This window comes from Echinops telfairi, unplaced genomic scaffold (assembly GCF_000313985.2).
Source record: "Echinops telfairi isolate 266 unplaced genomic scaffold, ASM31398v2 ScPeMD7_3533;HRSCAF=4204_0, whole genome shotgun sequence".
Lineage (NCBI taxonomy): Eukaryota > Metazoa > Chordata > Mammalia > Afrosoricida > Tenrecidae > Echinops > Echinops telfairi.
Genome location: NW_022107431.1, coordinates 62,342,489 through 62,368,923, shown reverse-complemented (window position 1 = coordinate 62,368,923; position 26,435 = coordinate 62,342,489). Strand labels below are relative to the sequence as shown.

Below are 26,435 nucleotides of genomic sequence, written 5' to 3'. Positions count from 1 at the left end.
CATGAGGCAGTGAGTGAGTGGGTCACTGAGTGAGGCAGTGAGAGAGTGAAGCAGTGAGAGAATGAGGCAAGGAGTCAGTGAGACAGAGAGGGAGCAAGTGAGACTGAGTCACTGAGTGAGGCAGTGAGTGAGTGTGAGTGAGGCAGGGAGTGAGTGAGACAGTGAGAGAGCTAGAGTGAGACAGTCAGTGAGTGAGGCAGTGAGTGAGAGAGTGAGAGTTAGGCAGTGAGTGAGGGATGCAGGGAGTGAGTGAGACAGTGAGAATCACTGAATGAGAAAGTGAGTGAGTGAAGCAGTGAGTGAGTGAGGCAGTGAAAGTGTGAGGCAGTGAGAGAGGGAGTAAGTGAGACAGGGAGAGGGTGAGAGTGAGTCAATGAGATAGTGAGAGTGAGGCAGTGAGAGAGTGAGGCAGGGAGAGAGTGAGATACAGAGTGAGCAAGTGAGACTGAGTCAGTGAGTGAGGCAGTGATAGAGTGAGGCAGTGACTGAGTGTGAATGAGGCAGTGAGTGAGTGAGACAGTGAGAGGGTGAGAGTGAGTCAGTGAGTGCATGAGGCAGTGAGAATGTGAGGCAGTGAGAGAGTGAGGCAGTGAGAGAGTGAGACACAGAGTGAGCAAGTGAGACTGAGTCACTTAGTGAGACAGTGAGTGAGTGAGGCAGTGACAGAGCGAGGCTGTGAGTGAGCAAGGCAGTGAGAGATTATGGCAGTGAGACAGTGAGGCAGTAAGAGTGAGACAGAGAGTGAGAGAGTGAGAGTGAGTCACTGATTGAGGCAGTGAGAGAGTGAGGCAGTGAGAGAGTGAGACAGGGGGTGAATGAGGCAGTGAGTGAGTGAGGCAGGGAGTGAGATGGTGAAACAGGGAGTGAGAGAGTGAGAGTGAGGCAGTGAGTGAGTGATGCAGGGAGTGAGAGAGACAGAGAGTGAGTGAGTGAGACTGAGTCACTGAGTGAGGCAGTGAGAGAGTGAGGCAGTGAGTGAGTGTGAGTGAGGCAGTGAGTGAGTGAGACAGGGAGTGAGTGAAACAGTGAGAGAGTGAGGCAGTGAGTGAGACAGTGAGTTAGTGAGTGCATGAGGCAGTGAGAGAGTGAGGCAGTGGGAGAATGAGACAGGAGTGAATGAGACAGTGAGGCAGTGAGTGAGTGAGACAGGGAGTGAGTGAGACAGTGAGTGAATGAGACAGCGAATCAGTGAGTGAGTGAGGCAGGGAGTGAATGAGACAGCAAGTCAGTGAATGAGACAGTGAGGCAGGGAGTGGGTAAGACAGGGAGTGAGTGAGACAGTGAGAGAGTGAGAGTGAGGCAGTGAGTGAGACAGTGAGTCAGTGAGTGCATGAGGCAGTGAGAGAGTGAGTCATTGAGTGAGGCAGTGAGAGAGTGAAGCAGTGAGTGAGTGTAAATGAGGCAGTGAGTGAGTGAGACAAGGAGTGAGTGAGACAGTGAGGCAGTGAGAGATTGAGACAGGGAGTGAGTGAGACAGTGAGAGAGTGAGACAGTGAGTGAGTGGGTGAGTGAGTGAGACAGTGATTGAGTGAGGCAGTGAGTGAATGAGACAGTGAGAGTCAGTGAGTGAGGCAGTGAGAGACAGGGAGTGAATGAGACAGTGAGGCAATGAGTGAGTGAGGTAGTGAGTGAGTGAGGCAGGGAGTGAGTGAGGCAGCGAGAGAGTGAAGCAGGGAGTGAGACAGTGAGTTAGTGAGTGCATGAGGCAGTGAGAGAATGAGGCAGTATGAGAATGAGGCAGTGAGAGAGTGAGGCATTGAGAGAGTGTGGCAGTTAGTGAATGAGGCAGTGAGAGTGAGACACAAGAGTGAGACAGAGTGAGAGAGTGAGAGTGAGAGTCACTGAGTGAGGCAGTGAGAGAGTGAGGCAGTGAGTGAGTGGCAGTGAGTGAGTGAGACAGGGAATGAGTGAGTCAGTGAGTGAATGAGAGAGTGAGAGTGAGGCAGTCAACTTTTCTCTAATTTGTAATGGTGTTTTTTTTCCAAAAAATTTAAAGGTGCTTTTAAAATAAGAATTGGGGAACTCTATCATGTCACTTAGGGACTGTGGCTTCTGAGAGGTGTCTCCACTAGTGTCCGAAGCAAAGACTGATTTTGTGTAATACAACTCTTCTCCTTCACTGGAATCAACCGTTTTATAAGCTGTTTTCACCAAGAGGGTAACAGCGTTCCTATAACAGCAGTCAGAAGAGCTGAGATCCAAGCCATCTGTTCTTGAATTAGCCAACACAACCAGCTGGTTTTGGAGTGACCATTTTTCAAGTTAACACTGCTCCACAGAATGACTGTGCTATAACCACATACAGGTTGAGATGACCTACAGGGATGAAAAGGATACAGTGCAGGATTCTGGAAACTAAGACTATAGTGGCGCTTCAATCGGAATAGTTCAAAATAAGAGTTCTCATGTGATCAGAGCTGTAAGAGCCTCAATAAAATGATTTAAAAAGAAAAGGGTTCTCAGCATGTGAATGATGTTGTGATAAGTTGAAACAGAAATATTGGAACTGCTGACATTCACCTTTTCATCAATGATTTCGATGCCCATTCCATCCATTTTTTGGCTGCTAATTCCCAGCAGAACGCCAGTGGTCCTAGTTGTACGGAATTCAAATTCGACAAGAAGGTCCAATCCCACCTTGAATCCGTCAACTGCAAAATGAAGATTTTCTTCTTTAATACAGCTTAGTTTAAATAATATTACTTTAATTTGTACAATGCAAAGGTTTTATTAGATTTTAAGTTCTATGTTAACCAATTATAAATTCATATGCTAAAGCAGTGGTTCTCAACCTTCCTAATGCTGTGACCCCTTAATACAGTTCCTCATGCTGCGATGACCCCCAACCATAAAATTACTTTTGTTGCTACTTCCTAAATGTAATTTTGCTACTGTTATTAGTCAAGCGACCCCTGTGAAAGGGTCATTCGACCCCCAAAGTGGTCATGACCCACAGGTTGAGAACCGCTGTGCTAAAGAATTAAGCAGATTTCCCATATGATTTTTACAGTACATCACTTAACAAACTTTATTGGTTAGTGCTTATTTTCTCAACTACTTTCACTTTTGGCATGTAGATTCTGTGAGGGCAGGGACTTTGTCTATCTGACCCACCAATGTACTCCTAGTGTCTACCAAAGAGTGGGGCATGTGGAAACAATCAACCGAATCATAACCCTAACAACAACAGAAAGCCCTGTTGCTACCAAGTTGATGCTGACTCACGACGATTCCATGTTTTACAGAACGAGACTACTCCAAAAGATGTCCCTGGCTGCTCAGATTGTCAAACAGAATTCCCAGTCTCTCCATGGCACTGCAGGGTAAGTTCGGACTGCCTACCGATTGGCTAGTAGTGGAGGGAAAGCCTTGTCCAACAACCCAGAAATGTTCTATCTGATACATAGAAAAGTAACCCCACCCCCTCAAAAAGCAAAAGTGAAAAAACCATTGCTGCTGAGTTGGTTTTGCTTCACAATGGTCCTATGCTACTGGACAGAGTAGAACAGCCCCTAGAGTTCCCAAGGCTGTCCCCTCGATGGACGCACACTGTCACCTCTTCTAAGAAACAGCTGGTGAGTTACATCCACAGATCTTTCTGGGTGCTTTAAGCATCGCCTTGTACATAGAGGTTTAATAGATTTGTTGAATACATGAATGAGTGAACTCCTACCGAGATTGGGGACAAGTCACGCTTCTGGATTAAGTAAAGCTTTTCAGTGATTCTCTAGAAACACTTTACTAGAAACATTCTAAACGGCACCACAATGATTTGGAAAGTATTTCAAAGTTCTCTAATATTTTATAGCCATTTTTCTTGTATCAACATGGTTAGGTTCCCAAGAGCAGGTCAGCATGTGAAAATAGGCACCATGTAAACGGAGGATGACTACACGGGATCACAACAAAAAATGGTAACTACACATTCCACAACTGACCCATTACTCAGCTTCACTCCACTGCCAAGTCGCTGAGAATCACGCCCGGCCACGCTGACAGGGAGCCGTCAGCATCACAGGCAGCATTTCTCTCACCCGGCACCTTGCTACTGTCAGACACACGTTGCTAATGCCCACAGTAATCAGAGAGCAGGTTTTTAATATTATCAGTACTAGAGAAGGAGACCGTCTGTAAATGAGGAGTAGCTGTAGCTATAAACAGAGGGTTAAAAGTACTGTTTGGACAGGAAGATTTTGGGCTTTAAAATATTTCTCTAATTCATTCATTTCAGTGTTTTTCTCCATGATCACTGCCATTGAGCCGATGCTGACTCACAATGACCCTCTAGGCAGGATGGCTTCCCTTGACGGGCTTCTGAGATGTTAATTCTTTACAGGAGTAGAAAGCCTCACCTTTACAAAAATGAATTGGCAAAGTGATTCATTTTTGGTCTGCAGTGAGATACACAGACCTGAACACATCCAGGCAGCGTGGCAAAGCAACCCACTGACAGCAAGGGAGAAGCCTGCCATCAGATGAACCCAGTGAACTCAGCAGAAATCTTGGAGAAGTGTTGGGCACATAGACTTGGGGGCTTAAACAACCATCCTGTGTTTTTCTGCTTCCGCTTAGGTGAGGTTTTTGATCCCTCTTCTGTGTTGAAGAACCCTGCTTTGCCACGCCCCATATCTTTTGTATGTGAGTGTAAACTTATCTCCATATGCTAGCGTGAAAACTATTTCCTTCATAAAAATTTCTTTGATTTTCTCAAATGAATTTAAACTTTCTTCAAAATATTCCCCAAAATTTTCCAAATGTCTTTTATAGTTAATGGTCATTCTTATTTTTTCTTGTGAATTCTCAGTATATAGACTATATCTCCTTGAAAATATATTCTTGAAGGAGGGAAAAATGTCTTATTTTTGTTTCCCATAATAACTTGTACATATTAAAAGCTCATTACTTTTAATGAACAATAAATGCACCTATCTAATTATAGGAGTGAATGTTCTTTCATAAAGTAGGGTAATGTTTGGTGTATTTTAATAGTATATGAAAGTTAATTCATATTTTTGTCCATATTGCATATTCACTATCAGTGATCTAGATTTGTACTAGAAGCAGTCAATGGCAAGAGGGAATATGTAAAGACAGTCTGGGAAAGGTGGATTCATCTCATTTTTCAGCTCCCTGGCAGACATTGCAGAAGACAAGGCACATGGACCCAACCAGACCTCGGAAGCCAGAGAAGCCACAGAGAGACCCCTGCCAGCACTGAGATGCTTACAACGCCACTGGACCCAAAGACTTTCTACCCACTGGCTTCTGGTCATCCTGCATTTGGCTTCATTGTATGTGTTTCATGAGTCTGAAGAGGACTTTATAGATTGGTATCAGATATATGAGCTAATTTCAGACTTATGGCCTTGGACTGGGCTGGCCTGGAATGTTTTCTCAATGTTTAATTCCTCTTGTATATAAACCTCTCCCTTATATACATATGTGTGTCCATGGATTTGCTTCTCTAGTCTACCCAGACTAACACACCCATCTACAAGAGACGGTACAAGCAGGTGTGCATTGTTGGGGATGGGGAGAAATGGAGTCTAGAACAACACTGGAGCAGAGGACAGAAAAATGGCATTTCATTGACAGATAGGTAGAAGGAGAAAATGGGAAAATAGATAAAAGTTGCATCGTGTAAACAGAAGAGCTAATTTCAGAGCTACCCGGGCTTTATGATTGATTTCCAAGGAAACAAATGGAGTGAATAAACTCTTCAATTAGCATTGGACTCTATTGTTTGTATTAGTTATTATCAGCATTAGATGCATTAATTTTTAAGAGAGATGTTTTATAACCTCGTTATGTTTTCTTTTGGGCTTCAATTTTGGTTTAGACAAAAGAGATTCATTTAGGACTCCAGGGGCTTACTTTCAGCTAAAAGCAACAGGTTTTATCTCTGTACCTGGTTAATATTCAACAGAAAGAAATGGAAGAACTTCACCTGCTGTTGCAAAGCCAGTTCCATCAAAATATGTTCCCTTCTGAGCATTTGCAAAACATGTCCCAACATTGAAGGTGGAAGTTGGCTTTTCAAGGTCAACGGGGGCCTCTGACATCTGAAGATTCCTGATGCAGCCATCAATACTGTAGGTCACCTAAATGTTCAAGTTAGAGGAAGCACGGATTAGGGTTGAGCATACCTCTGCCTTTATGTGGAATACAGTCATTTAGAAGGAGCTCCATGCAGGTACTTCTTAGCCAGTTGTCAAGGGCAACTTCAAAGGTTATCAGCATTGGCGCTATCACCTCAGGATTCAGAGCATTGTGTGGATAGATCCCTAAGTTGTACCTCTCAATTATAATGTAGATGATCATTTTGATTTTAGGTGGTTCCTCTGTCCTCTAATGGGCTCCTGGCTCAACAAATCAATGACCTGCTCTGGAGTGAAATGACTTGGGATGGCTCTTCTACTCGAACTCTTCAGAACTCCCACCAGACACCGGGGTGGCAGCACGCAAATGAAGTGTGGAGGACTCCAACTCGGGGATTGGTCAGTTTTGCCAGTCTACTGGATATCAAGAGAGCTATTCAGAAGCAGGACCAAAAAAGCCATGGCCAGCAGGCAGGAGAGCCATGGTAGTCTAGCATCCCTGGGTGATGCAGTGGCTACAGGAGAGATCATGAGGACGGAGCTAAGGTGATGGTATGCTGGGTTCCTCACCCATAGAAACAGCGAAGCCGAGTGCCTTCCGCCAGAAGGCTGGCTTGGCTGGGTGTCTCTTGGGGATTTATTATCACTAAAGGAGTTTTTTCAGTGCACGAAGCATGAATCTGGGAAAATTGGAAGTTGTTAAAAATAAAATGGAATGTATAAGGATCAACATCCTAGGTGTTGGGCAGGTATGGCCATTTGGAATCAGAAAGTGATATGGTTCCCTAGGCCAGGCATGTTTTGAAACAATGTGGTAGCAATTGTACAATACTGCTAGATGTGATTAAACTATGGAATGATATGATGTTTGCATTATCTTCCAATAAAATGGTTTGGAAAAACAAAGTATTGCTACAAGATAATAAGAAATCTTCACTTTAAATAAATAAATCATAATCATAATAAAGGGCATTTCATGACCTATCTGGAAGTATAATGCTGCCTCTGATTTGGGAGGAAGGTGTAGGACTGGGTTGTGTTTGGTGTTTTATTTTAAACCCTTGCCCGAGCAGGGCAAAGGCGGTGAGACTGCGTGGCTGCGAGATTAAGGAGCAGAGAGGGAGACATGCCTGCTGACAAGGCTGACGAGAAGCACTGGTGCAGACAAAAGGACAGACTGCATTGTTAATGCTTCCAGATCTGGACTTGATGTCAGCTGCAAACTTCCCTAAGAAGCCCCGCTTGTGAGCCTTGTCTGTGAGTTCTCTGTAGCTATCACAGCAGGTTACTGGATCCAGTGGAGAGGCAGGGTATTGTGGGAAGGAAGGTTGGCTTCAGAACAGAGTAAAGGATTTAGAGGATGGTGGCATGCCTGACCTCTGCCTTGTAGGTAGGAATCACCCCTGTCCTCCACACCATTCCTTCAAGGTCCTACTGGGTTGTCGTAACTGTTCATTAGTCTCTAGGTTTCTGAGTTCATGTTTCTATTAAGAGCTTATTAACCTAACTATATACAATAAAAAAAATCTATGTTCTGTTCTATATGAAAAACTAATTAGGTTTGGTTCAGGGCTTCTCTTCTTGGAAATCTAATAAAAGCAGTGGAGCCTCCCCTAAGAAAATGCACAGACACATAAAACTTGGTGGTTGGCATGGAACCTCTGAGGTTCAGGAGCTCTCTACATCAATCTACCACATTCTGCTCCACTGCACTTCACCTGGCTGTGGGAACACCTGTCTGTCCCTTTGCTCTCTCCTTTGAAGGTGCGTAGCCTTGACAGGCATCTAATTCTGGCGAAAGGGAAGTACTCTGATCATCACCGAGAGGAGGAATAATGAGAGCCACACTGTAATGGGCAATTGTCTTTTCAGGATGAACAAATCTACATATATTACCATGTGTTTTAATTTCAGTGCAAACATGCATCACATTTATATGAGGGGTGCTCTCTGAAAACACGAATTTATGCCCTGAAATAGAGGATCGCATTTGATAACAATGATATCAAAAACAAACCCACACACCCGGTTTTGAAAGAGATTATTTGGCACATACTTGATTTACAAAATCATGAGGGGTTCTTATGTTATGAATCCCTCAATGAACAGCTAACTGTGCTCGAAAGATTGCATCACCCGAGACGTGCTAAGCTTCTTGTCCTGACACGTGAACCTCAAGGCCATCATCCCAGCTTCCTGGCTGTCTCTACGACGAGCCGTTTCAGGGGCTTTACGTGCATTTCCCTTCTAGTGGCGCAATTTGTTCGGTGGTGAGTCTGTTCCAGATTCTCCCCTTCACGTGGGAGACTGTGGTTTGATTCCTGGCTGATGCACCCTATGTGCAGCTACCAGGTCTTGGTCAGTGGGGGCTTACGTCTTAGGCAGTTTCCCGACCACGGTGGACCAGGAAGAGACGTCTGGTGATAACCAGCCAGTGAGAAGTCTTTTTGGTCATCAGCATGGGATCCTGTTGTGCAGGGGACCACCCTGGGTTGAGGGATAACAGGGTGGCAGCTCACTACACAACCTTAGTACCCAGTTTTATGAGTGAGGGAACTTTTGAAAGAAAAGTACCGGTAAGCCATTTGCTCAAACTCCCACAGCTAGTCAAGAGTGAAGCTGATGTTAAGATGGAGGGAGGTCAAGTCTGTCTGTGAAATCCTTTTCTTGCTCGTCTATTGTGGGCAATTGTGACCTGACAATTCAAAACATTGTTCATACATCAATGACTCTGCCAGTTATTTAGGTACCAAGGAAACCATTTAGCCACTTACTGGACCGATTCTCCGGGTAGTGTAGTTGATGGGTAGCCCCCCGACATACAGCATTCCCACCACATCCAGGATGTCAGCTTTCTTGGGACTGATGGTTCTGTTAGAGGCATTATCTACATAAAGGATTCCTTCTTGTTTAACTCGCATGATCTTAATCTACAATGAAAACAACAAGACAAACCACCTGTGACAATTCTGAACACCTCTCAAACACGGAATGTAGAACAAGAACTTCCATCATATCCCCAGAACAAGAGAAATAACTTTGACCCTTTGTTCCCCACGTGCAAAGGAGCTTAGAGGCTTACAAACTGGACTGCTCATAGAAAGGCCAGAAGTTTGAAACCACCCATTGCTCCCAGGGAGAAAGACAAGGCTTTCTCACCGACAGTTTCAGAAACCCGAGGGGCAGTTCTACTGGGCCCTATAGGGTTGCCAAGAGTAGAAACCGATTGAGTGATGGGGAGAATGTGTGCTAGCCCATCTTAGAAGTGGAATTAGGACTCTGTCACAGACTCTCAAATCCCGCCCTCCTCGCCTCATAATCGTCTCTAAAAGCGTATCAAAATTCCCTGGGTATATTTGAGACAGATGACGGCCAAGCATGCATCTGTGTCGAGAAGCAGACATTTGGGAAGAACCCTGCAGACTGGTGCGTTCACTGGGCTGCAAAATAAATGTCTAGTTTTAAAAGTGCATTTGTTTGGTTGAGCAAAACCTGGGTCAACCCAGCATCAGCCAGTCCACATTCCTCTGCCCACCATGCCCCTCTCTACAGAAGGAAGGAAGAACAGTGCCCACAGGCTGCACTGCCATTCTGTGGTCGCCAAGGAGCACCTTGCTGGGAGGAGGGGAAGCAGACGGAAGCTGAAATGATGGCACTTGGACGAGTGTTCTTCTACTGGAGGGGAGGCTGCCTTGAGTTTACAACCAGGACTCCAAACGAGGAGAGGGAGTGGGGAGGCCCGTGAAGTGCTAGCGCCTGTGGATCACTTACCCATGGCTCTCGATCACAGCGTCAAAGTAGGGCTCAGTGACTTTAACGAGTCACTGCAGCTATTCTGCTTTGGGAAGTTACATGCATAAACCTTCAAAAATAAAATCCTTTGAAACTGTGGTTAATTGTGGCCTTTTCTGCCACCTGTCTCTCGGTTTCTCGTGCTGTGGTGGCTCGTGTGTGGCTGTGATGCTGGACGCTATGTCCCTGGTGTCTCAAACACCAGCAGGGTCACTCAAGGAGAAGAGGTGGCAGTAGAGCTTCTCCACTAGGACCAGACTCTGAGGAAGGGGCGGGGCGGGGCGGGGCGGGGCGGGGCACTTCGGAGGAATTAGCCGCTGAGAACTTTATGAATATCAGGGGAACCCTGGCTGAGTACGACGCCTCTGGACTGGCGGCCAAACGCTGTCGGATGGCTTGACACAGTGACCTGACAATTGTGAGGGCCGCACAGGACCTGGCAGTGTTTCCTGCTGTTTCCACGGGGGTCGCTGGCCGTTGGAACTGACTCGAGGGCCCATGTTAACGTGTCTGGCATTTTCGTTTCCTTCTTTGAATGCCAGCCCCAGTATGGCTTTTCCTCAAGTGCTACATTATCCTGCGAGCTGGTGGTGAGAATCAGCACACCGAGAGCTCCTTCATCAGGATTGATATTTGCTAATGATAAGGTCCCCAGCAAATGAGAATCTTTCATTTCTTATTTCCAGTGATAACAAACCGGTTGACTTTGCATTTTTATTTTATTTATTTTGAGGTTCTTTGGCTTTCTCTCTGATAATGAAAAGTTGACGTATGCTAATATATCAGATCCAGCATCTAATGATTTCCTAGTCAGAAAATTAAAACATTTTATTGGTCTACTTTGGGAAGCTTTACTTAATAGTCTACCACAGGTGCAGAGACAGATTCAGAGATTTTATTTTAATCAGCCAGTATATTATCTATTTGCAATCACGCCAAAGAGGACAATAAGCTGACAAATGAGCCTTCGGTGGCCATAATCATACCAGCTTCTGGGTGTAAGGCCAGCGTTTTTACAGTTGTTCCAAATGAATGTTGGGGACAACAGTGCCCCGGAGCCCTTTAAACACGGCGTAGCAGAGATTCCAGACTCCTGCTACTCACAGGCCAGTAGGGATTGAGTCTTGGGGGGCAATTCTTAGGACCCATTCTAGATTGGCAACTTTTAATTTTCTCAAACATGATCTCATAAAAGCAAGGCCATTGTAGAGCAATACGATCTCAGAATACATTCTTCCTTTACATGGAGGAAATACGGGCTTAGGGATGAGTACCTGCCTTGTCGGCTACGTGCACAGCAAACGGTGCTAGCAACGCCCGGCCCTGGCCTGGGGCCCGATTTTTGACAAACTCAGCTGTGTAACAGGGTGGAAGTGCCATGAGGGGGAATGGAGGAAGTTCTAGAGAAACCTGTCCAAGGATGTGCTTTCCCAGAGCCCCACAGGCAGGGTCTGCCCTGGCCCATCAGTACTGGCATCAGGGGAAGGTGCAGGCACTCCCCCACCCCACCCCCTGCCCCCAGACCCAGGGCCCGCCCCTGAGGGTGCTGCCCATGACCTGCGACATTAATACCTTGTGCCACTGGCCGTCGTTGATTCTGGTGGGGACCATGGTTTTGGTGTCGCCACTCCCCAAGTCATAACTGAAGTAGGGCAGTCCCTCTCTCAGTTGGACGGTGGCAAAATCAGCATGATTGATCCGAGCCATATAGAAAAGCAATCCTGACGCAGCTTCGGTGCGCACTTCAAACTCAATTGTGAGGCTGTGAAAGTAAACCATGCAAAATAAGACAAAAGTGCTCTTCTATGAGAGAGGGAGGGCAGAGCCCAGGGGCATTTCCAGAGGAGTGCAGCCCACCTTCTCAGGAACAAGGACTCTCCAGGACTGCTCATTGCCTAATCTGGGCTCCGCAGGTTCAAAAACATAGAATTTTGATGAATTAAAACACACACACATGCAGCCAGACCCCGCATTCATTAATACATGTCGTTGATTAAGCTTGATTACATGCAAAGGCTCAGTACTCCCAGTTACCAGCTTTGGTCCTAACAGCTCAGAATCATACATACCGGTTCTTCACCTTGGTGTCATCAAATGCAATCGCCACGTGACTATTTTTTGAAAGGCCAAACTGCTTACTTCCCGGCAAAAGAGCTGGTTCTGATTCTGCAGCACAAGGACCCTGGGAAATGCCAAAGAAAGAGAGAGGAGGCTCAAGACTCTCTTCTTTTAAAAAGGGAAATATGCTGGTGCTGAATCATTCTGTAGGTATGGCTTGATTTCAGCCCCTGTGTCGGAGAACGAACATGAACTCTTCCGGACCTCTGTGTGGTACTTACTGTGAAATGGCTGCGGAGTGTGCGTCTGCTGGCCTGTACGTTTGAACCACCCCATGGATGTGTTCAATTAGTTCATTAACATTTTCATTTGTTTTATTCATGTTTTCATTTTTTTCCCCTACGGGAAAACATTGCTTTTTATGTCTGGGGAAACTTGAATTTCCTTTCCATTCTAGCTTCCCTTAGGAAGCTTTCATTTTAGAAGGCTGCAGCACGGAAAAGGACAAGCCAGCCACCCAGGAGATCATGAAGGTAGACAAAGCTTTTTCTTCTTGCCCTCCCCGTGCCTGTGCCCTGTTATATTACTTTCCCTTGAAAATTATGGGTCCACTAGAAGGCTTCCATGAATGTAGATGTTCAAGATGGTGAATCTAAACCTGCAAGGGAGCCCCTTCAGGTCTTTAGCCAGTTGCTAGGCAACCGAGTACATTTTTAAACGTAACCCATCATACACCATTTCAACCGCCACTGTTCAAAGATCAGCATCCTAAGGTGCTTCTGAGAGAGAGGGGGAGGTTGGGGCCAGCTTCCTGGGCGTGCTACCTGTGCAGACACTTGGGTAAGGCCCTGCTGCCGCCATCTTGACATTCTCAATCATTTTTGAACAAAGGCCCCTGAAGGTTCATTTTGCATCGGGCCCTGCAAATTAGCGAGCTAGTCCCGGTGACGTGGGATGTATCTGCTACTGCACCACTTCGTTCAGTAGATAATCAAGGCACTGTTTAAATGGCCAAAGCCTCACGTCTTCTCCCTCTTCCCTATCTTCACCAAGAAGCAGCTTCCTAGAGGAGCTGTTTAGAAAAGTCTTGTGAAAATATGCTGCTCATGAGAAAATAAATAACCTGTGCACTACGAGCGACCCCTGGGCGTCTGCGATCTGTGCTGTGTAACAGCGCTTGCGGCCACTGCCCTGGTGCGCGCGGATTGGCAGCGGTTCCGCCCCAGCCCCCGGCTGGCTTCCCACACAGTGTCCTTCAGAGATGCCCCTGGTGCACCCGGCCTCCCTCCTCCGCCAGGGAAAGCCGCCTTCTCCTTTGTCCTGAGCTTCCTCACACCGAGTTCTCGGCCACAGCTTGGAGATTTTTGAAATGCTGTGTAATTCATCTTCACAGAAGTTCGTTCTTTCATTCTCCCCAGGATATGGTCAGTGATAAAAAGCCGACTGTGGCTGAAATCCGCACAAATGTGCACAAACCCAGAGGGTGGGGCAGGAAAATGCTACCCACTCCGAGAGTGGAGCGGCTGCCCTGGGAACCAGCGTGTGGCGTCTTTTCCTGCAAAAGGGAGCCAGCCGAGGTGGACAAGGTATGGAGGGAGTGCTTAGTGTCCCAGAAGTCACTGCTGCTATTAATACAACGGAGATCATTTACAAATCTCTCACGGCAGTTCCTGCACAGAGAGGCATCGTAATGCACATAAGTAGCTCCCGGCCTCCGCGCAGGTCTCTAAGAATCCTCCCAGACACAAGCCTACAGGGGCAGAATGTGGCCAAAACATCTCTGAAATCCCCAGCTGGGAAACCTGAGGGGCCAAAACCATCAACAGGTGTTGAGGGATTAGGGAATCATGATGCGTAGCCTAAAAGATCATTATGTCCAGCACATGATGTCCGTATGATTGTAAACATGGTGCTCGTGAGTCTAGTTATGACAAATGGACATGAGATGATGGCTCTGGAGTGAATTCCCGCACTGGCAGTTCGTGTGCATCAGGGTAGACTGCCCCTCTGTTTCCATGGCGGATATTTGGGCGTGGATCACCAGGACTTTCTCCGGAAGCATCCTGGTTGGACTCAACTTTCACCCTGTGGGTTTGCAACCAATCCCTCACTTTAACTGTGTGTACCATGCAGGGTCTCCAAGTTATGATATACAAAGGTTAATATTCAATAGCATTCTTAACATCATTTAAGAAATTATCGTGGTGGAAGCTTTAAAGTATAGGCATGTGACTGTTAGCAGCTCGTTGTCTGGGGAGCGTTTTGTGTGGCCCCACGCCTTAACAGTGATCTCATTGCTTGCTCTCTGAGAGGGCAGGAGTTTCCCAAGTGGATCCTGGGCTGCGCAGTTCTCCATTACAATCTGTCAGATGCAGATGGAAAGTGCCCTGCTGAAGTCTTTTCTGGAAGACCTCTGCCCAGAAAAGGACGTGGTTTATGTAAAGATTTGTGTGTGTATGTAAGTTATTACAGGAAACACCCACTTAAAAAAACCACAAAAACGGAAGAAGCAGGAACCCCCCACACAGTGGACTTCCTGCATCAGTTCTACAACAGATTGGCCTTGGGAACAGGTGACAACAGTGGCCGATTAGTGTTCTCAACCGGCCAAGGGGACGGAGAGAGTGGTGGCCCTCGAATCACGCCAGTTAGCAGACAAAGAGTAAAGAACAAAACCAGTAAGTGAACCAGATGTGTTCACTTTTATCTTAGAACATACAGGCAGGCGTTTATTATTATGATTTGCAATGCGGTGGATAGACTTGTGGCTATTTCTTTAATAAAATTCTGACCACCATTCTTTATAAAACAATAGTTGAAAAGGGACAGAGATGTAGCTTTTTCAGATTTTTGTACATATCATGTATACAGGACTAAATTCTCTGGCCTTTAATCTGGTAAAATTTTGTGATTCAAATCTAGATCTCCCTCCCCCTTTGGTTAAAGAGAGCCCCCACTCCGCCCCAAATCTTCCTGAGTATATTTGGAAACCTGCCTCATACTAGGACACGTGCGGATAAGCTAGCAAGTTTCCCCAGAATTGCCTCTGTTAATAGAAGGAGGCGGAACCCTGGTGGCGCAGGGGTTACGTGCGGGGCTGGGATCCACAAGGCCCGCAGTTTGAAACCACCAGCCTCTCCAAGGGACACAGACTGCACTTCCCAATTGTGAGAGTTAAAGCCTGGGACCCACAGAGGTGGCCACGGGGTCCCTGAGAGGCCACATCATCCTGACGGCAGTGAGGGTTGTCATAGGAGGTGGCACACATACGTTTTGGAGAAAACCCTGTTATCTTTCCATTCCATTTTCCACGAACTTTTTGAATCCCTCTCCCATCAGCCTTACTCCTTACCCAGGCCCCTCTGAGGGTGGAGCTGACTTTCCAACATCTTACTTCTAAAATTTTGAAGGAGAACAGGTAAGATGGTGCAGAGACCAGGTAAGATGTTCTCACCAGAACAAAATGATCTTTCCATTAGGACCCTGCCAGCACTTTCTATAGTCAGCTGAGCTGACACAGAGGGATGGGAGAGTCTTCAAATGAGCTACACCAAGCTCGCTTTCGTGAGTCAGTTCTGACGCACAGTAACCCAGAGGACAGAGTAGACTGCTGCTTTGGGTTCCCAAGGCTGCAAATGTTTACGAGAGCCTAAAGCCTCATCTAGCCCCTGTAGAGCAGCTGGTGGTTTCGAACTGCTGATCTGGGGCTTAGCAGCCCAACACACAAGCCACTACCTCTCCAGGTTTCTGTCAAAGGAGGTCATTACAAGGAATTCTTAAGGCAGGGTCATTGCAAGATCAATTTCCCTCCTTTAAGAGACTATGGTCGTGAGGGATGTTATAATTATGGACACGATGATCTATCGTACTGTTTTGGAAACACTGGTTTCTGAGATGTGCTAAAGCAATAACAATAATAGCAACAAAAAAAAAATCAGGTTCCCCGCAGAGGCTCATCAATCTCAACACGTTACAATTCTGCCACCTGGTGGGCACTCTTTAAAGTACTCCAAGTATCCCCAACCCAATTCCTTTGAGTGTATTCCAACTCATGGTGACCTTGAGGGGCAGCTTGTAGGACCAATGTCTTTGACTTCCCAACTCATAGGGCCCCAAAGGGCAGGGTAGAACTCCCTCATAGGGTGTCCAAGGCTGTCATCCTTAAGACAGCGGACAGCCCCATCGTGCTCTAGTAGAGTTTGGTGGATTCCAACCGCTGACCTTTTGGTTTGCAAATAAGTGCTTACCTATGGTGTCATTCCATCCCTACAAGTGTATGGTTCCTAGGCCAACATGTGATATAAAACAGGAACGTGGCGTGCCAGCTGCTCAGCAGGTCATGAACTGTGGTCACAGCAGCGCTGGCTGGGGCGTCTACTTATTTTTCACCCTGGCCATATTCCACACATAGTTATGTGCTTGTATCCTTCGTGCCCATGACTGCCTTTCTCAAATCTCTCTCTTTCTCTTACTTGCTAACAGTGCTGCGATCTTATCAATCTTTGCATTTAGGACAATCTTAATAAATGTTTAAAAAAATAAGTTGTCAAGCATTCAACTTCTACCAATTTTTATACAATGTGCTTCCCCGCCAAAATATAAACAAAGAAAATAAGAACATAAATTCAAAGAGATGATAAGTATAGCTCCATAATGTGAAATTCTAAAGTGTTACAACTCAACAGAGATAGAAATTCTAAATATGTATATGTGTATATGTATGTATATATATAATTTATGACCACACACTCATAAATAATTATAGTGTGCAAAATAAGGAGCAGTGGCAGCTGAAATTTAGATCTCTCGGGGTTAGTGCTGACTCTGACAAATGTGTGTGAGTTTGAGTCATGCGCTAGGCTTGCGGGCTGCTCATCCTAACATGTGAATTACCGGTCCAAACCCTTGAGGTCTCTTCGAGCTCAAATGTCCTATGATTCTACGACAACTAAATGGGATGGCACTCTTCTTGTTTGTTCTGCGTTGCCAACTAAGTGAGCGCTCTGTGTTGGAAAAGTTCACACACACTGCTGAGAGAAAATGGAAGTTGGAATTAGAACAGAAGGTTATAAGAAAACTTAAGTGAGTTAAAATCTTCAGTTCCAGATGGGTAAGTATGTTAATCTCATAGAGAAGGAAACATGTGAATTCTAGAAACCACAGAGGGATATACTTGAGATTGGGGGGGGAAAAATCTGTGTGGGTATTTAGAAAAGGTGACCACTGAATGGGCAGCAGGCATGCCACAGATAACTATACCCTATCCCCATCAGGGAGAGTCCACTCAAGAGAGGTGGACTGATCAGAAGGCCTGTGGCAGAGTGATTGACTGGAGACGGCACCTGACTGTTATTTGTCAAAAACATTAATGACTTATCTAGTGCATTCCTAGACATGTGATGACACAACAGAGGAAGGAGGTGTCCTAGGGTCCCCTGGTTTTAACACTCCACCTTGGGAATTATGGTCGATTCTAGGCCTCCTATTTTGAAAAGAGTATTGATTGATGGGGATATGGAGTTAGAAATTAGGTCATATGAAGAATACCTAAGGTAAGGGAGGATTTGGCCTGGGGAAATCAGAAGATTGAGCTAGTTTTAACTCTTGAAGATCTACTTGGCAAAAGAACCTGTAAATTTAATCCAGTTGTGGAAACACAATAATCACATCGGGTTTATATGGAGGTGGTTTACTTCAATATGACCAATACCTCTGTCACAGCTGCCCTCTCCGTACCATCTGCTCGATTCCAGCTCATAGTGACCTTGTACGTAGGCCATGAGAGAATTGCTCCCGTGTTCTTGAGACCGTGACTGTTTAAAGGAGTGGAAAACCTTGCCTTTCTCCCACTTCTGATATCAAGAACTTGCTTAATAGTAACACTGTAAAACCTTTATCTCTAAAATGCTCAAACAATGGATGCAAGTGCCCACTGAGGATCATAACAAAATGACATGCATTCAGATAGCAGATGGACCAAATGATCGATAAGGCTTCCTTCCATGCATGAAAATATATACTTCTAATTAGTGTAAGGAGCTCTAGTGATAATGGTTAGTACTTGGGTTTTGGGTTTTCTTATTTTTAATAGAAACTGTTCTGTATATGAATATTAGAATCCCAGGCCAAGAAAGTCTCATGATGCTTTTGAAGCCTTCAATTGGCTTCATTTGCATGAAGTCTAGGGAATGGAAGAGAAGGGGTTTCATTACCTTTCTTTTGCTGAGGGAAGCTTCTGGCCAGAAGTGATATCATAAAATAGCCAAGAAAACATTTTGTTTTTTCCAATTTCCAAGCCATTTTCACATAGATTATCTCATTTAATCCCTCATCAGAACTCCAATATTGGCCATGTAAGCTTAATATCTAAATTTCACAGAGATGAAAATGCTGCTGCTAGCAAATAACAAAGGAGCTATGGTGGGTTAGTGGATTGATGATACATTGTGCTGCTAACTGCAAGGTCAGCAGTTCGAAACCTCCAGCTGCTCCACAGGAGAAAGATGAGGCTTTCTACTCTTGTAAAGAGTTAAAGTCTCAAAAACCCACAGGGGCTGTCCTATAGGATTGTTATGAGTTAGAATTGTTTCAGTAGCAATGAGAGAATAACTGATGAGTTTCTCTGCAATTATTATCTGGATTCTTATTTAATAACTACTACTATAGGCCAGAAACCGATGGCTCTCTAATCCAACCAATTCTATCATGGACCCTAAGGAGAAGTGAAATGTTTAAGAGGCTTCAAAACCTGCATTCAAGACAGCATGGCCCCTACCCCACCTGCTGTCAGTTAGAAAGGGTCATAAACATGGAGTCTGGGCTGTCAAGTGTGGGGAGATGCCCCTTTGTGACTCACTGGTGGCGTATGTGAATCTTGCTACTGCTGCTAAGTGCGGTGGACATTGTTGTAACAGCTGGAGAGTGCAGTGCAGGTATATGTAGTGAGGCCCTTGAGCATGTTAATCTTTTGGCCTCATAATTCTCTATCGAAGACTCTTTTTAAGAAAATAAGCAGACGTGACAGGAGCTCTAGTGGTGTAGTGGGTTAGGCGCAGGGCTGCTAATCACAAGGCCAGTGGTTGAAGGTCACCAGCCGCTCCCAAGGTAGGACGATGAGCCTGTCTGCTCTTGTAGAGATTTCAAGTCTCAGAAACCCAAAGTGGGCAGCAGTTCTACCCTGTCCTACAGGGTCACGCTGAGTTAGAAGTGATTCAACGACCAAGTTTGCATTTTTGGAAGCAGAAATGATAACAAGCATATTCTCTCATAGTGGAAAGAAAACCTGGAAACAATCTGAGCGGCCTCTCGTGGGAAAGAGATAAAATACATGTGAAGGCAGAATGTTGCAGTGATAGAAGTCAAACTTTGGAATCTGATTCAATGCATTCAAATTCCTGCCCTACTGTTTACCACCTCAGTGAGTGAGTCAGCTGCTTCAGTTAGCTAAATCTTAGTTGATTCACCTAAATCAGGACACTTATTATAGTGAGTTTCTGAAAAAAAAAAAAAGTATGCATATTTAATTCATGTCCTTATTAGAATACATATGGCAAAAAACATATACCCATACATAATACATAATATACTGTTGTATGGAAATGGTGATTGACACAGTGTAAGCATTTAAAAATAGTAATATCTTTATTACAGAGTAAATAAGCTGTGTAATAGTGCCAGATGTTGCACTATTGAAATGCATGATCGGTTCAATTCTTTTAAGCCTTATCATCCTCCTAATAATTCTTTTGACCCATGTGTCATTACTATGTTCATCTTACAGATAAGGATACTGAAGATTAGATAGAATAAATAGATTTCCCCAATTCCATGCAGACAGTAGGTTAGAATGCTGGGATGGGAACCCAGGCTGACTATACTGTCTCCCATCCCATGAACGTGTGTGTGTACACACATGCATACATACACAGGCACTTACATGATGTTTACAAAGATCTTAATGATTAATTACCAGTATTTAAGAACAGGATTCCCAGCAGTATGGCTATATTATATAAAATTCACATAATAATAACTGAAAATCAGTATGGCTGTCTCTGCGTGGTAGCATGATGGGGTTAGTCTTATTGACTGTTTGGATGTTTCTGTGCATTCCAATTTTTCAAGTGAAAACATGTAGTATTTTGCCTGCAGAACTTAAAGAAGAACAGATACATAAATAAAATAATTTAAGGAGGATATGAGCAGAATAGTTTTTCATATTTCTGGCATATCCATACTGCTAGAATTGTTTCCCTTTGTTCTAGTTCTAGCTGTATGGATATATTAGAGATTTTGGATTGTCTTTCAGAAAATGACCCAGAGCACTGACTGGAAAACTGAATACTCTGGGATTGTCAACACTTACATGCGCCAGGACTGGAGGGAGCGCAGGGTGGGTGGGTGCAGGCGACGGCTCTGGGTGGATGACTATTTCATCAGGAACTGCTCCATCTTCATCCTCACGGAGCTTCTGCGTTGCACAGTAACCGATGTCTGCATTTTTGAAGGACACAGGCCGTGCAAAGTCCACAAGGCTAATGGAATATAATTAAAATAAAATATTTTATCTTGTTTTTGATTGATTTGCTTCCTTATGATTAAATCAGGTTCTCTCCTCTGCCATTTTTTATAGTAAAAAGGCTATCCATATAATCTTACAAATGTAACTCAAAGATCATCAATTCCCTACTCTCAGTTATTTTACCATATAATTTTGGACAGTGCAAAAGCCTGTTTGATCCTCAAACCCAAAGGAAAAAAACAGGAGACAGACTTACACAGAGTTAATAACCAAGTTCCATATGCAGCCTTCGAAAGGAGGAATATTTCTGAGCGGGGGAGGTTGAAATTCCAGTGGAGCGCCTCCCACAAATAACTTTTTAACTTCAATCGCTTGTTCGATCGTCAGGTTCTGCACATGCCTTCCATTTTCATCCACTTGGATGCTAAAGATGCTGATTAAATATTACAAATAAAAAGGTATAGGATATATATGTTCAACAATTTGGAAATCAAAGGACTCTTTCCTACTGTCCCCTCACCCCCCCCTCGCGTGGACCAAAACGTTCTCTACACTGAGAAAATGCTATTGTTTCTTGTCCATCTGTCTCCTTTGTTAACTCTCCCCAAGAGTTCCTCCAGTCAGGCAATGGTGTAGCTGTGACATTAGCCTCTGGGGGAGCTGACAACTGTGTTAGGCAGCTTGCAAGGGCTAAAACTTCTAGTCTGTAGTTCTGCCTAATTCTGAAAGGCTCAGTGGGTTTTTCACAGCATGGGGTCACGTTTTGTTTGGCTCTTTATTTCTTGGTTTGTGTTAGCTATTATCTTCTTGCTAGGGGACAAACAGTACTCCTGAGAGCTTAGATTGCAGGAATCAACAGCAGCGCATACAGTGCCATTTATAAAGAATGTAGCTGCTGGCTTTTGAATGGAAGAGGCAGGAATGAACCATGCTAATTGTTCCTTGAAATGATTTTCCTTAGTGGCAGTTCCCCTAATTTGCTTATCAGAGATAACTCACACATTACTAATGGAGAACCTCATGCTACTCATTCACAACAATCGTGGGGTTCCTGGGGCAAAGAATGAGAAGGAGACAGAGTTCTGAAGTTGAACATGACTAAAAGCGTGAGTTTCAATACTAACAGTCAGCATGTATGTATTAGTCATGAGTGTTAGTCACAAGCCTAAGGATCCTGAATGGATTACTGAGAACTTACTTCCTTCTTGCAGAGAAAACCAATCCCTATGGGTGACAAACTTCACTCTGAAGCAACATCTTGCTTGATTTTTTTAAGAACAACTACATGCAGAATGAGACACAAGCTAGAGAGAAGATGCTCAGAATTGGCACTAAGGAATGGCCCACTTTTGGACACTCAGATGCAAGATACTGGAACCAAAGGTAGACGACTCTATGGCCCCAGATGTACTGTTCGGGCGGTACACAAGAAAGAGGCAGGTTAGACTTTGATCAATGGGAAAGTAGAGGCAACTGGCCCGTGGTGTTCTCCTGTGTTCTGGAAGGATGGGCATACCAAAATCAGGAGGTTCAACTGTACATTAAAAGTGTTAACCCTACGTTCGACCTTAGCTAAAGTGCTGGTGGTTAGGCAAGAACGTTAAGACTGACTTCCGAGTATGTGTGACTCACTGAGAAGTCCTTTCTACCCACAGCCCCGTTTTCTCTTTTGTGAAAAGCAACCTCTTACTAACATGATACAAAGACACTCTGAGGAATTTTAATGAGGCCCTCAAGGCATTATGAAACTCATCTGAGGAGAGAAAAGTTTTGCTCTTGATTAGCATTTTTAAAGGCCAAGAACCCCCGTTTCTAGTAGAGACTCCTTCCAGGCGGAGTCTACTCCAAGGTCCATGATAGAGATCTTTTCACAGTAGATCACAGGGTGGGGATGTAGACTGATCATCGGTTTTTAAAAAGGAAAGGGTTGGGATTAAGGACTGGCTTGGAAGTTTACTATCTGTGTGGTCTGGGATAAGTTATTTCATCTGACTCAGTCTCATTTCATTCATTTATAAAATGGCCATGAAAAAATCTACTTTAAACAATTAGGGCATAGCACCAATTCTGTTCCTAATGTGGGAAGGCTTGTGGGAAGAATGCTTTCCCAGAGGGGAATGCCAACAATCTATGATCTGATTGCTTAAGTTCCAGGCTCTGACAGTTAGCCCAGGAAAAATGTCTTGCCCCAGAGACGGACGCAGAGGAAGCAACAGACCGCAAACCAGAAAGAGAAATCAGGAGTCAGGGAAGAACCAGAAGATGATGTGCTGGAGTGACTAATTGTGCGGATTTTGAGTATTAAGGGGAGTAGAAAAGGAGAGAGGATTAAGATGAAGGTAGATGGGCAGAGAGAAGAGCAAGAACAATTGTAAGAAGTTTGATCTGGATTTGGGTAAAAATCCAATGATTTTATTATGTGATATTAAAAGTGATTCCCTCACCTAAGGTTTGAAGGGGAAAAAGTGATGATCAACATTGGTAGTCTGAAAAGTCTTGGGAGAAAGCAAGTATCCTCAATTAATCAGAGTTCTGTAATCAGTATAAAGTATTTCAAGTCGTGGAAGTCACAATAAAAAGATAAGGATAAAGAATTGGCTGAACATAGATGGAGGGGCTGAATCCTGCTTTGGTTCTTCACTAGCTAGGCCGCTTTGGGCATATTGGTAAAGAGCTCCTCATCTGTGATCCTAGCATATTGCTACAGGCATAATTTAATATTTGATAGACAACATGCCACAAGTCGGCTTTTGAAACATTAAAAATGTTTCTGGGAGAATTCTAAAGGTCATCAGTGATCTCAGGCTAACCAGTTTATGGTAGCACTTGTTTAAAGGGTATAGAATGATTGCTTTTTGACCTTAAAATACTGAGTGGGACATTACGGTAGCAAATGTGTTCTGGTTTTGGCACAGAGTGGTCGTGACTCCACACTAATATGCCCAATACACTATCCTGTAATTAATGGTGAATGGCAAAACTGTTTGTTTATATGGCCAATTAACTGAATGACCAGTTTTCAGTGATGTACTATACACATCGCTTAATCAAATAAGGGTTGGATTGATGGCCAACAGCTGTGAAGCTGGCATAATAAAATGTCCTTCTTAAAGAAACACCTGCTAAAAGGACACCTTAGTACAGCATCCGAATGCGATTGGGAATTTACCAATGCTCTCACTGCAAGAGTACTCTGCATGTTGAATGGTTTTTTGTCAAATAAATTTTGAGAGTCTTCCTTTGCCTTTTGAATATCATCAAATTATAAAGACATTAAAAATTCTTCCCACAATAATCAGGAATAAAATTTGCCAAATGCCTTAAAATCTATTCTAGAAGGAATGCAAAATCAGTATCCTACACCATTTCCAAAGATTCAAATGAGGAAAACTTCAGCATGTCTTTCTCCTCAGAGACCATGACTGCAGTATCTAGCTCTTAGATTAGTCGACGTCCTCTGCCCAGGCTTTGATCCCTCATTAGTCTTCATCATGGGCACCAAACATGTATGTCAGTAGAGGCTTTATATGAGTCCTTGGAATTGTTTCAACATACAACTTCACCATCTGGATTATAGATTCCCAAACTTATTTTGCCTTTTCGGAAGAAAACAAGCAAACAAACTTTTACTCAGCGCATCTGTGGCAATGAAAGACTTTTGTACTAGAGTCCATAATCCAGGATAAAGTGTAGGTATCTGCCTGTGCAGTCCCTCTGGATCTTTACAGTGCCTCCAAGGGGCAGCACTGCCCACATTGGAAACACTGGTCTATAAAATCAGACTATGAGCCACGAAAATCTTTTCTATTGATTTAGAAGATAAAGACCTCACTGTTCATCTAACCTGTAGGAGGACAATTAGAAACTGTCTTTAAACTGAAGAACAGAAGTTGCTTATTGAAGTATTGTTACATGTTTATACTGTTTTCATATTTAAAGGTATTCTTTGTGTTTTGAGGTTCAATACATTTGATGTTCAGGGTTTTTTTTTTTTTTTTTTTTTTAAGTCTTCAGTCTAAAAAGTGAATAACTAGTTTGGGAGTCGGAAGTCCCTAAAGTCTCTGAGTTTCTGTTTTCTTTCTCTCTAATTGTCCTTCTAAACTAATTACCTCTTTGAGTTGTCATACAATATTTTGATGAAAAATTCAAACGACTTTCCCAATAAAGCAAGTATCATATACCGCGACGTTGTGAAGAAAGAAGAAATCAGGTTAGACATGATTATGGCCAATTCCCTGAGGCAGTGGCTCACGTGGATCTGTGGAAAGGTACCCTGCACTCACAGACCACAGGGCATCACTCTAATCTTGGCTCCCTTGATTCCCTAGTGCTGTGACTCCCACTCCGGGCCCTGGCACACTTTGGGGAGCGGGCCAGGGAGGAGGCCAGCCAGCTGCATGCACCTAGCGGGGCTCAGTGGGTCCTGCAGCTGCTGCCACGCTCTTTACTGTGACAGGGTTTCAAGCAGCTGCCATCCCCGCACGGGATCCTAAATGAAGTAGCAGCTGCAAAGGCTGCCGGGTCCCACGGACCTGCTCTGTGAGCTCCGGTCTGTGTACACCTATCTGAGGAGCGGAGAGTCCAGAGAGAGCTGAGGGGGCCTTTGTTATCCGCAGCTTCAGAAGATGCGGCTGGTGTTTTCCATAGGTGGGGAAGGGCAGCGAACTAAATAGGAAGGCTCTTCGCAGATCTTCCAAGAGCCAAGGCAGGTGAAATCCCTGGAGTACACAACGCAAAGGGAAGGAAAGCCAGCTGCTCTGTGGGTTTGCAATGCCTAATACACCTGCCAGCACACACAAAGGTTCGGGGAGAGCCTAATGCCAGGGTTAGTTTGTAGGTTGTTTAAAAGTGATTACTCAAGAGCCATTGTTACCTTCTCGTTCTGGCGACATGAACGGAATGTTCTCTCCCGTCGTGGAACAGTCTCGGCTCTGGTTTGATGACGATTTTCCTCATTGTTCGTGCTCCCATGGAGAGATGCACTTCCAGGCGGCCTTTGTTCAGGAAGATCGCATAATAGGCCTGCAATAGCAAATGGTTATTGAAGATTAAACAGGAGGCTCATCTGTGGCTTGGCTGCAGGTCCTCTGATACAACTGCAAATCACCTTTTCGGAGAGCTTACAGGGGAAGTAAGACAATATTTTCTGCAGCAGTGTATGGAAGGCAGCTGGAAATATCTTTGGGATAATTTGTGACCAGTTAGATGATTTAGGAAATAGATGCTGTAACATGGCATTTCCCTGTAAAGTGGATCTGAGCTGCCGAGTAACAGCTGTGCTTGTGATGGGGCTTCTCATGTAACAAAACCGACCAAGAATCAAAAGGAGGGGCCTGTAAATGTGCTCCCTCATAGTCACAAGTGGACCTTTAGCTCCTGGAAATGAGGTCTTCATCTCAAGCTCAGCGTTTGGAGGATTTAGATTTCAATGTTGCTCTCCGAACTGCTTGGGCTAGATCGCTATCACACATGTAACTTGTCTCCCACATTCAGAAAGGAGGAGGATGGGCTTTTATCCACAAACGTGTCTGCTTTCTTCTCACTACGGTTACTATAGCAACCAGTCTGGTGCTGATGGCAGATTACGGGCAGATTATGAATGCAGTTCTCCTCCCCGAAGCTATCGACACGGCAGGCTCTGCATGTGGTGTAACCCTGGGGCATCTGCACACAGTGGTCACCTTGGTTTCCAAGGGTCACCTGCGATGGTGCGGGCATTTCCATCAAAGCCATCAAGTCTGCAGGCATTCGTTACTGAGCTGCACACTGCGGTGTCTCACACAACATGTTCGGAGGACCAGGAAGGAGCAACTATGAAATTCTCAACCATTAACCTTGTCGTAGCTAATTGACCATTTGATACTGAAAATTCATTTAACCAACTATAATCACAACTAACCTTTGGGTATCAAAATGTTGAGCTTTAGAAAAAGAAACGGCCATGGCCCTGCGGGGGACAACACCAG

General features: G+C 44.5%; 1 protein-coding gene across 6 annotated transcripts in view; it reads right to left on the bottom strand.

Moving 5' to 3' along the window:
* LAMA2 (laminin subunit alpha 2) overlaps nt 1–26,435 on the bottom strand; it is a 671,264-nt gene that overhangs the window by 12,109 nt on the left and 632,720 nt on the right. For all 6 annotated transcript variants that reach the window (XM_045294657.1, XM_045294659.1, XM_045294658.1 and 3 more), the window contains 8 exons: nt 25,343–25,491; nt 20,726–20,902; nt 20,314–20,482; nt 11,960–12,072; nt 11,463–11,652; nt 8,873–9,028; nt 5,948–6,101; nt 2,521–2,651 (listed from right to left, as the gene is read on the bottom strand). In XM_045294657.1, coding sequence (XP_045150592.1) covers nt 2,521–2,651; nt 5,948–6,101; nt 8,873–9,028; nt 11,463–11,652; nt 11,960–12,072; nt 20,314–20,482; nt 20,726–20,902; nt 25,343–25,491 — 1,239 coding nt within the window. The remainder of the gene's footprint in view (nt 1–2,520; nt 2,652–5,947; nt 6,102–8,872; nt 9,029–11,462; nt 11,653–11,959; nt 12,073–20,313; nt 20,483–20,725; nt 20,903–25,342; nt 25,492–26,435) is intronic.